This window comes from Cavia porcellus, unplaced genomic scaffold (genome assembly GCF_034190915.1).
Source record: "Cavia porcellus strain 051 isolate PalLab524CR breed Dunkin Hartley unplaced genomic scaffold, mCavPor4.1 scaffold_12, whole genome shotgun sequence".
NCBI classification, from domain to species: Eukaryota; Metazoa; Chordata; class Mammalia; order Rodentia; family Caviidae; genus Cavia; species Cavia porcellus.
In genome coordinates, this window is record NW_026947495.1 from 64619233 (window position 1) to 64631387 (window position 12155).

The following is a 12155-nucleotide window of genomic DNA, read 5'->3' on the forward strand; positions in this document are numbered from 1 at the left end:
GGCAGGCGCTTATGCCGCTGAGCTAAATTGGGGCTGGGGATTTAGCTCAGCGGCATAAGCACCTGCCTTGCAAGCAGGCAGTCGTGAGTTTGATCCCTGATACAAAGGAAAAAGACAAAAAAAAAAAAAAAAAAAAAAAAAAAAGAAGCAAACTTGGAGTATAAACTTTCTTTGAGTGAAAAAGTAGTAATGGATGTAGAGACAATAGATTTTTTTTTTTTTTTTTTTTTTGGTACCAGGGATTGAATTCATGACCTTGCATTTGCCAGGCAGGCACTTACGCCGCTGAGCTAAACTTGCAGCCCGAGACCATAGATTTTTTAAAAATCAGTTAACCAACTGGATATGGAAGATTAAATAAAGGGGAGAATTGAGGACAATTCTCAGATTTTAATTTGCCTGATTGTATGGATTGAATAATAGTACAGAAGTAGAAATGGTATTTGAGGGAAAAGATACAACAGTAGGTTATATTTAAAGTACATTGAGATATTTAGGTGGAGAATTCATTAGGCAGTTTTGTTTCAAAACATTTTTTTTCTATTTTGGCTAAAGTATTAAACTTTTAAGATCACTTATTGATTATGTTTTCATTTGTATTTTTAATGTTCTCATATACTTTTAATATGCAGAAATTTACTTTGGAATTTAAGTTTATAGACTGTTAGTACCTTCAAAGTAGTTCTCGAAATTATGGGAATGATTGCTCAGTAGTAAAGGCTAAGGCAGGAAGATTTTGATTATGATATCTAAGAGTAGTTAGATTTTAATTTAGGAAAAAATATAAACTAAGGGAGTCAGGTTCATAACATATCCAGAGTTCGTTTTTAAATTAAATTCTTCTAAGTCAGTCACAGTTATTTAGTTCTTTTAAGTAAATTACTTTCAAAACACTGTAGTGTTGATAAATAAAAGTTAATAGTGAATATGCCCTATGAATAATGAGATAAATGCAAATCATGCCTTCTGTTGTTTGGGCCTATAGGTCTTGAGAAATGTGTTATATATTCATGTGTTAGTGTTCCAATAATTTATGTTATACATGGCAACCTTTATAAAATTAGCTGTAATTTGACCAGATTTTATTATTATATTTATAATTGAGACCTAGTTACAGCTGGCTTTTATCCTTGTTCTGATTCTCACTACAGTACTTATAGCATGCCTAGGTACTCCTTTCTGGCTCTGTGGTAGGCCCTCATCTTGACTGTGTCTTTTCTCGCTCTGCCCTTTACTGAGCTACCATTGTCCTACAGAGCTGATCATGCTTCTTGGTTAACTATAACCTTTTTCATTCCTAAGTGTTCTTTGAACCTTTTCCATCAGCAAGTTATCATCATGGCTTTATGATGAAGTAGCCAAAAGAACAGTGGTTAACTCCCAGGGTGTATCAGGACTCTGCAGGTAGCCATCTTGCTGATTCATCACTGCTTGTTAAGTACAAGCTGTACTATTAGTTGTTAATATTTTTAAATTCACTATTTCCTCTGGTGTAACTGAAATTGAGCTTAGTCTTGTCTGACTTCAAAGCCGAGACTTTCTGTTGTCTCATACCACTTCTTTCCTTGACTTATTTAAAAACAAGTATCACTTTCACAATAATTTATTCTTCAAAGTTCATATTGACTCAGTATTGTCAATATATGTGACTAATTCTCATTAGTAAAATGGAAATTACACACATAAATGTCAGTGGTTTAAAGTGAACATTTACCCTTAAGGATAATTTCATATTATAGAATTAGCATTTAGAGTCTTTATGCATTATACAAAGATATGTGGATTAGAAGACTTCCGTATCGTATAGATAATTTCCATTTTTTGCAAGAACACAATCCATACTCTCCTCGTTTATATTATTTCTAATTGTTTATGTAGATTAGTTCTATTTGGTATAGGAAGAGAATCTTTATGATGTATATTCCTAACTTTATATGTGCTAGAAATGGTATCTTTTTAAAGCATTGGTTATGCTGGAAAAGAATCTCTGGTAGGTTTGAATCAAAAACAAAGCCTACGGATCTTTTGTTTTTGATCTAGGATCAAGAAGATTGCTAGGTCTCTGTCTGACCTGCAGTTTGTTGCCTTGTTTTGGTAGCTCATAATTAACTCTTAGCTTCTGGTTGAGACTCACTTGGTCTTTTGTGTAACATAGCTTCCAATTATAATCTGCAAAGCTGTGGTTAACTATTATAAATTCAGGTTCTCAATTTAAAAAATAGATTTGGAAAAAAAAAGACTACCAGGAATTAAATATTGTAGAAACAGCTCCTTTGCTATTTGCAGTTATTTTAGAGGAAAGTCCTACACTTTAAGCAAAATCCCAAAACCTCAAAACCTTTTTTTTTTCAAATAAATTTTTATTTGGAGATAATTTTAGATTTACTAAAGACTTTAAAATTCTTTATAAAAATTCTGTACAAACGATCTGCCACATTGTTCTGAATTGGGCTTATAGCACCACAGTCAGTTACATGACTCTTAATGTAATAGTCACAGGAATTGAGAAACTGCTGCTTTTTGAAAACAGTGAGAAAATGGTAAAAGGTTTTCACTCAATTAAGCTTAATCCGCAGGCAAAGATGTTAATTTAACAGACTCTGAGACACCATTTATGTTATTTTGGCAATTTTAACTCTCTGGGTGTGATTAGGGAAGCAATTGCTAGTTTTATGCCAAGAATTCTGGATGAGTTAAGAATTAATTAAGAAACAACCTTAAACTTTGCCACAACTCCATATTTGGTTGTAGTTCTGAATGACTTCTATATAATTAAAAAAATTAAGCCAGCCATGATTGGATGTTCTTAATGAAATAGAAATTAATGAAGTAGTTTTACTCTATATAAACTATATCATTGGAAGATAACTCTATGTATAGTATTAATTACATATAGTAATTTGACTTCATGAACTGACAATAGGTTTTGTAAATAAAACTTGTTTGGCTTTTGAAAGAAGAGAAAAGTATATATATTGTATTAAAATTAGTCATAAAATCTTTAACTTTTAGAATACTGAGTTGAAGTAGCTTTTTCCTGTTAATTTAGTATATAAACTTTTTCTCTTATAGGTCATGCTCTTAAACCTCAGGTTTCTTCTATTTTTACATCATTTTTGGATGGATTGAAAAAGTTCTATATTACAAAGGTAAGGATTTTTATAAGATGCTAAAATTTTAAATTCTAAGTATACTGTATTAATTTTGTTTCTGCCTTCTTCCCCTCACATTCACCATCATAAGGATGTTTTTCCATGTTGCTGCATATATTTTATAATCACTTTTTATGTTGGAGTAATATTTTATCAAGTGAGTTATGCATTCCATTTTAGAAATTTCCTTTTTCTAGTTTTAGAGTTTCTAAAACTAATACTGCATTAAATGGCCTGATGCTTAATTATAGCATTTTCTAGGAGAGTGTGTGTGTGTTTTTTTAAACTTAGACCACTGGATTTCTTTCCTAAAAGATTACACTAACAGAAATACAAGTGTGTCATTTTCTTTGTTGTAGCCTTGTTAGTGCATCTGGGTTTTTGTTTTGTTTTGTTATGTTACTCTTTTTAAAGCATAAATTTATTTAACTGTGAGAAAACTGTTTTATTTTCATTGGTGTTTCTTAAAACTCCGGTGAGACTGAACACTTCTGTATATTTTAGATGTAATTTTTCTATGATTATTTTACAAGGATGACAGAATCTTGTTTCTTCTTGATGTGTTGTTCTGGGCCCTTTTACTAATGAAATTATTAGAGACTCCTTGTCATACATTTTGTAAGTAAATGTTTTTAGTCTAATAATGAGGTTTTCTTCTTTAGTGGTCATGTTTCTAATTTTCATATCTTTCCTTGTGATTATTGGCTTCTAAGCTTAGAATGGTCTTCTATTCTCTAGAGATATGATGAGGACCATTTGCGTTAAGTGAAAATTAAGTTTTTTCTATATTATTAAAATTTATTTTAATTTTATAATGTGAGATAAATACCTAAATCTTTATCTCCCTCTTGCTACCCAACTGCCTGCCAACCAGTTGTGTCATCACCATAAATTAACCGTTGCTTTGCTTACATTGATTTGCCATGCCTACGCCATCTTGTATAGTATTTATCCAAGAAATGCATTCCATTTTAATGTATCTTAATTCTCTTTAATAACCTTTTTATTCTTGAAAAATTAAACTGATACAATTTTAAGTCCATTCCCTCTCTTGTTATTCAGAATTTTCTTGTCATCACCATTTTTATTGTTTTAGAAACTTCATTTCAGAAGTTCATTAGAGTTGGAATAAACTAATATTAATTTGGTCAAGGATTGACAGGTTTGTATTACTTGCTTAATGCATTCTGGAGCATGTATCTTTCTTTAACATGTTTTTGTAATGAATTTTTAACTTTAGATTAGTCTTAGTCTAATGTTTTTAACTTTAGATTAGTCTTTCTTCTAATGTTTTGCACAAGATTTCTTTTTACATATGATCTTAGCCAAAAGGCCAAGAAGTGATAAGATTTCTTTTTAAAAACATATTATTTAGTAAGTTATTATTGCTACATAGAGATATTGTGGGACTTTTCTTCCCGTACTCCAGCTGCTTTGTTTTATCATTTTGTACTTTTTATTTGGTTATTTATTATAATTAAAATTCTGACAAATTATTACTTGTTTTTGCTTGCCAGTGTCATTGTGATTAACATCATGGCATATTTGAAAGATGTTTCTCCTATACTGTATAGTTTGTTACATTGTAATGGTCTGACAAGATGTGTTAAGTATTCTCGTTGATTGACATGTAAAGTTCTAAAGCTCAGTTGTTTAGAAGTCAGTTATACTAGAGCTCAGATCAGCAGGAAAAGGAAAATGTATTTGATTTACTATTTTGCAAAATAAAACTTATCTGTAAAAAAATCCCACAAAAAACAAAACAAAACAAAGGAAAACTAATCTGTACTAATAACATTTTACTTTTTTTTTTTTTTGTAGTTTAAGGGATTTGATCCAAATCAGCTAAGTGTAGCAACATTATTGTTTGAGGGAGACCGGGAGAAGGTTCTTCAACATGAAAAACAAGTGTATGACATTGCTGCAAAATTTGGGTATGGTTTTTAAGTTCATATTATCAAGAGAAAATCTAAAATTATGAGATTGCCAAATATTTATTAATGTACCAGGCATTAATGTCTCCAAATAGTCTGCTTCTCTCCAGGCAGTTACTAATTTGAATTTAGTATTAAATCTGTGGTAATTTATGATAATAAATTTAAAATACTATTATTGAGTTTACTTCTAAAATTTATACTAAGATTGATATGTATTGCTCTTGTCCATTTGTATATTTGTATATTAAATATTTTGTTGTTTAAGAGATTTTTATACTAATACCAATATTTGTGATATTTGTCATATGTCTGCTAGAATAAAATATTTGTTATATTTGTCATATGTTATGCTAGAATAAAATAAGGAAAAATTCACTGTCATGTTATTTAGTGAGAAGAGGGTATGTATAAAACATGCTATTAGTTTTTAAATGGAAATTATGTTTAATCCTTGATATTTGATTAATTATCTGTACTCCACCCCCTGTCACTTACTATTTTGTCCTGGTATAAAGAAACAGAGTACATTTCACACATATAACCTACTGAGTAATGATAGGGTGGTCCCTGTCCATCTGCTTGATGAATTATAAGATTGATCGATGAGAACTGTAGTGGAAATGCCATTTATCAGGACTACACTTTTTTCTTTTCCTTTTAAAGTACATAAATTGTTTTTTAGATATTAGTCATTACCTTTTTTATTACTAGAGTTAGACTATATCATATCCATTATATGAGTTCTCTACAAATACTTGTTTCTGTTGTATCCTCTTTAAATTTTTCAAAAGAAATTTGGAGCTATGTGCTTTTGACCGCTGTACTTCTTTGTCTCTTTTTCACATACAACTTCTAGGATTGTTTGAATTTAAGTACAGCATTGTTAGAGTGGAAAAATGGGTAGTCTTAACTTCATTTTTAGTTCATTTTTATACTGTTTTTGAATATTAAAAACTAATATATTAGATTTATCCTATTCTGAAATTGGCAAATGTGTTTTAATTTCTTTAGTAAATGACAAAGCTTGCTAGTTTTTCACCTTTTCTCTTACAGTATCTTATTTTGGAATTACTTTGTTTTAACTAAATTAGTTTAAAGTAATCGTGTTACAAAGATTCATTTAATGATTCAGTGGCTTGGAATTCAAGTTATGTTTTTTTGTTTGGAACTTTGAAATGTGTATGTTTTCTTTCCCAGAAAGAGTTTAGCACAATATCTACCTATGTTTTTTGTTTCTAAGTTACATGAATAATGTGATTATAAGGCTGTTTTTCCCTTCCAAACATGGTACAAGTCAGAAAAAAGTAACTAAGGAGATTTAAATTGAAGTCTTTTATGTCTCCGCTAGCCTTAAATATTAGGGACTGGAACTTTAAAACATTTTTTCCTTATACGTTTAAGTATTTAATTGGAATTTCAGAATTTTCCAAACGGAGTTGGGAGAAATTGAAGAGGACAGTTTTCTGTAGCATTTGAATCACTGATAGAAAGTTGAATTTACTTAGTTTTACCCTAATCTTCCCTACTTCCAATACACACACACACACACACACACACACACACACACACGAATAATTATAATTTAGAGTAGCTAGAAAACCATTGCTAGTTAGTAATGGCTACATTTCCTGTTTGAGGTAGGTTGACTGTAAAAAATGCCTATTTATTTTACCTTATAGTGTAGTATATGACATATTGCTTCTTGTGGATCATTACCAATGCTTGGAATGTGCTAGGTGCTTGATTAAATTTCTTTCAAATGAATTAAGCTAATGTAAGAAAATTTTTTCAATCTTTAGATATTTATCATTTTTGTTTGTGACCCTATGAGTATTAGTAATGCCGTTTTGGTTTTATTATGTAACTGTCCACTCACAATTTAAAAATAAATTCAAATATATATATCTTCACTTACTGATACTAGGCCCCAGAACTGTTGGTTTAACTCCAGCAATTTTGATTACTCTAAACAAAACTTATATAATTTTTATTCATTAAAATTAGTAAGATCAATTTAAAGCATACTATAGAAATGATCCCTGAAAGTATCAATTTAAAGCAGAGATAAAGTACTAAAAAAACTTTGGACCAGATTGGGGTACCATTTTGACTTATTTGATCCTTCTTGTTATGTTATAATTAATAACAATGTTCTTTAATTCTTTCATTTAGTAAGAAAAGCTGTTTTTAACAACCCCAATTTTCATTAGGCATATGATTTAGAGTTTTTTTTTATTTTTTAATACTTGGAAACGCCTTCTTTAGGTGTCTAGTGGAGGTCCTGGTCCCATACTCCCCAACCCCATTCTTTGTAGACAGTAATTTTTGTTCTAATTATTGAAGACTCAGGGATATTTTTCTTACTAAGATGTCACTGCCCTGCCCAATCCTGAATTCTCAGTCATTTCTCTTTTTGCTTAACAATTTGGAGGAAAGAACCATCAGGCTTCTTTCTGCTAAAGTTTTTATGTTAGTTTCACTAATGTATTTTATTTTTAACTAGACATTATTAATCTTTTATTTTTTCTTTGTCTTAGTCCTGTTCCATTGCTTCAATAGACTAAATTAATTGCTTTAGCAAAGTACTCTCAACATTTGAGAGTATTTTTCTGTGTTGTCTCAGCCATTGTTCTTGCCTTTCTGTTCTCACTCCCACACACTTCAGTACTTTTGAATACATACAACCCACTGAACATAGTGGCCAGATACTGAATAGTCATACTCCAATCATACATCCTATGTTTATCCATAATGTACTTTTACTTTGCTAAGAAGTGAGCAGAATAAACACTACCTGCCAGTGCTCATGATGGGTATTTTGACATTTACCATTGAACTGAAGGTAATATATTATCATTATTTTTAAAGTATGCTTAAGTTGTTTAACATAATTTAACATGAGAGTGATTAGGTTCGCCAGATGGCCCTTTTATATAAAATGATTGTCTCATTCGTCTTTCATTAGACTTCCTCATCTTTTCTCATGGAATACCTTTCAGTTTCAGAACCTTGTAAATTGATGTTTGAAGTTTTTGGGGAGAGCAGAAAATAGGGAATGCATGTTTCCAGTTTAAAGCAGTTTGAAGCTGTAGTTTTTTGGAGTAGCTGCAGAAGTGCCCATTTAGAAGCATTTAATTTCTAAGCCTTGCGATTGTTTATATATTACATTTTAAGGTAATTCTGGCTGTAAGTCCGACAGCTTTGAAAGCCTTACTGAACTTGCAGGAAAACATGATTCAGAAAGGCAAGCCCAGATTCATTTTTCTTCTTTGGGTTAATAAATTTAGAATAAACATCTAATTGCAGTTTCTTTCAGCTTTAGACTTTAAAAATGCATGTTTCTATGTTTGTTCCATCAGTTTCAGTATGGTACAGCTCCTTCTCCCTCAGATGTTATAGCACAATCTAAAGAACTGTAGCTGATCTGGGAGAGGAAGAGGAGGAGCATCTCATCCTGATGTATGAGGGCAGTGTGCTGAACTACATGGCCATACCTGCTCCTTCCACCGCAGCACACACTGGCATGCTTGTTTCCCGAGGTTCCCAGCATAGGTTTTCTTTCCTTTTCTAGGTTTCAGTCTCTTTTCCTTTCCTGTTCTTTCTAGGTCCAAGGTGAATCATTGATGTTCCCTAGATCTGTAGTGATTTTTTCTTGACTTTGTTTCACATCTAAGCACTTGCTATAGCAAAATCCTGACTCTTTTTCAAATATTATTTTGTGCTACCTTTAACCTTACATCCAGCCCAGAATTGTTTTTCTGTCTCTGCTTTTTCACTCTCAGCAACTTAACCGAAGTTCATTCTTGTTTGCTTCTTAACATTCTATTAATATATTTTATTTGTCCTCAAGTAACTCTAGACTGAAGCTGCTTGCTATCAAGTTTTCTCCACTCCTTCTGGATGACCCTATTGTCCACATATGTGTCCATAATAATAAAACAGGAAATCCTCAGTTAGCCTATATCTTTTACCCTGAAATTGCCTTAAAGTATTTGTATAGAACAAGAGTGTGTCTACCATGTATTATTTATGTAACATCAACTGTAACAAAACTGTAGAAAAAGGAAGGATTTAATTATGTCAAATGAGGCTATAAGAGAGGTGATTCCTCCTTTAGTTGACTAAAGTTAAAATTTATCTGCTAATGGAAAAAGAATAATTATTTACTAAAGGTAGTGAAAGATAATATTCATTTGTTGTTTTTTAAAAAGAAATAACTTTCATAAACCAGAGCACTTGGACTGAATTGTTACATGGAATTGATTCTAACTAGAATTTCAAATATAATTTCTATGGGAAAAAAACTATTTTCAAACTGAAACAGATAGACTATATGTCATAGTAACAAGACCTATTGCTCTTTCACTTCTCTGTGCATTTTTTAAACTTTAATATTTCTGTATATGTTTTGTCTCATTTAAATAACAAATTGCATAAAATAAACATATCTAACATATCACATATTATATGCTTAAGTGTTCAAGAAACTTCCTTGTATTTGGGACTTTATAGCTAATTGTCCCAGTCCTCTACCTATGAAAAGACTGCAATACAAATGTATGAGTATGAATATGCCACCAGTTGGGTATCTTTATCTGAACTGCTTGGGACCAGAAGTGTTTCCTATTTTAGTTTTTCAGACTTTGGATATTGGCACAGACGTAATAAGCTATCTTGAAAATGGACCCCCAGTCTAAATGCAATTTATTTATCATAGGTACCTTATGTGCATAGCCTGTAGATAATTTTATTCAGCATTTTTAGTGTACCTGCACTTTAATTTGGATTCCTCACATGAGATCAAGTATGAAATTTCCCACTGTGACATCCTATAGATGCACAAAAAAATCTTTGGGTTTTGAAACCTTTTGGATGTTCAGATAGAGTTGCTCAACCTATATGAATAAAATAAGAATATTTTAAAGTTTTTTTAGTTCGTTTCTCATGACTAATTTTTAATGCTGTTTTGGCAATACGAGATGTTGTTGACATGAATCAGTTATTAGTGTGATACTGAAAGTTTGAAATTAATATTTAGACTGAAATAGTAGTGTTTTTAGATTTTTGTTATCCAAGCTTATTTTCTTGATACTTTTTGATAAAAATGAGAGTAAGATAAAAATGAAATTGAATGTAATGTTTGTTAATCAGTTAGTTACTTTGAAATATCATCAGTCTGATTAGTTTTATATATTTAAATAGTTTACTTAAAACATACTTTTTTATAAATTACAGTGGATTAGCAGCTGGGGAAGATAATGGACAGAGAGGTTATCTGCTGACCTATGTCATTGCATACATGCGAGTAAGTTGTATTTCCCTTGTCACAATGTATTTTATGAACAATGCTACTTCTGTGAATAAAACCAGCTTTTTAATTTTCATAAAACATTTAAGCTACTGTAATTTTAGCACATCGTTTTATAGGAACCCTTGATTAGTTGTAACTCTTCAGAAGCCTCTTTAAATTTTCTGTGTAATTTGAGCTTACCTTTTTAAACATTAGTTGCTTAAAATCAATCTGTGTTATTCAATAATATTTCTTAATTTATAATTTTTTAAAAGATATATATGTGTATATATATATATTTAAGTATGTCTTTAAAATTGATATTAAACTTGTTACCAAGTTGTTATTGGTTCACTGGTGATGATTTTTATATAAAAATAATTTATATTTGAGTGCCAAATTTTTTCTAATTGTAGATTTTCCTCTTATGAGAAACTTCATGAGTTCATATTTATTTCAAGTTGGCTGTACTTACATTCTTTTGAACTTTTATTTCTTTATTTAGTTTTCCTGCCTTGACTGTAAAGATTTCTTAATCTTTTTCTGTTGTTACTGAATTTTTCTCCGCAGAATTACCTGTTGTGCAATTTAAATTATCTTATTCTGAAAGGTCATTTCTCAAGTATTCCACTGAGAATCTGGCTTTCCCTTTTACCCACTCTTTTCAATTTTCTGTTTCTTTCATCTTAGTGACCAGTTTTTATATTGGTTTGTTTGTTTGTTTATTTATTTATTGAGACAGTGTCTTGCTATGTAGGTCAGGCTGGCCTTGAACTAATTCTAATCTGTTTACCTCAGCCTCCTGTGTGCTGGTATGTTCAGGTGTATGTCACTATTTCTGGAAATAATAATTCTTCTTCTTCTTCTTCTTCTTCTTCTTCTTCTTCTTCTTCTTCTTCTTCTTCCTCTTCCTCTTCCTCTTCCTCTTCGTCCTCTTCTTCCACCTCTTCTTCTGAGACAATGTCTCACTAAATGGCTAAATTGTCCAGACTAGACTTGAACATGTGATCCTTCAGCCTTGGACCTCCCAGAGTGTTAAAATCATAGGTGTGTCACCACACCTGTCATTTATTTCTTATGCAGGCCACTAAAAATCTGTTCTGCTGGTCTTCACATGTACATGGAGATTTCCTAGAGAGAGACATGCCATTCCCTGCAGAAATATTTAAGTTCCTATTCTGTGTCAGGCATTGTGTTAGCTAATAAGGAATCAATACGAACAGAAGGAATCAATACGGATAAAGCTCCTGTCCTCAGGGAGGTTCTTTCTCAGGCACAGGGAAAACATGTGGTGCTCTTAGGAGACAGATAGGGATGGTAAAGAGCAGTTGAGATTGAAGCAGAAATATGTAATACTAACAATTACATGAAATACTAATATTTTTGATTATTGCATATGTTGTAGTTTTGTTATTTCTGTGTCTTAACAGGACCTGGGTTTGGAGTATTATATAATAGGAGAGTCTTTTGAGACTTCTGCTCCTTGGGACAGGTAAAATATAATAAAATGCTTAATATTATTCAAATATACATTATGAATTGCTGAATAATGTGTCTCTGTATGTCAGTATGTAAAACTTGAATATTTTATGAAGAAACTTCAAAACAGGATATATTTAAAAACATATTCCCTAGAATGCCATATTTTCAAGCCTCCTCCTTTGGGTGAGAGGCAACTTTGAGCTTTAGTTTAAATTCTTAAGTGATTTATATGTCTCAGTGTTTTCTACAATTTCTTGTCAAATTATACAACTGGTTAGTCTTATGTAATACATA

At 31.2% G+C, this 12155-nt stretch overlaps 1 protein-coding gene across 3 annotated transcripts in view; it reads left to right on the plus strand.

Annotated features, from left to right (window-relative positions):
* The window catches only part of Agps (alkylglycerone phosphate synthase), a 150983-nt gene that overhangs the window by 109530 nt on the left and 29298 nt on the right, over nt 1-12155 (plus strand). For all 3 annotated transcript variants that reach the window (XM_063259355.1, XM_013142442.3, XM_005007654.4), the window contains 4 exons: nt 3073-3149; nt 4974-5086; nt 10325-10394; nt 11810-11871. In XM_063259355.1, the coding sequence (XP_063115425.1) occupies nt 3073-3149; nt 4974-5086; nt 10325-10394; nt 11810-11871 (322 nt within the window). The remainder of the gene's footprint in view (nt 1-3072; nt 3150-4973; nt 5087-10324; nt 10395-11809; nt 11872-12155) is intronic.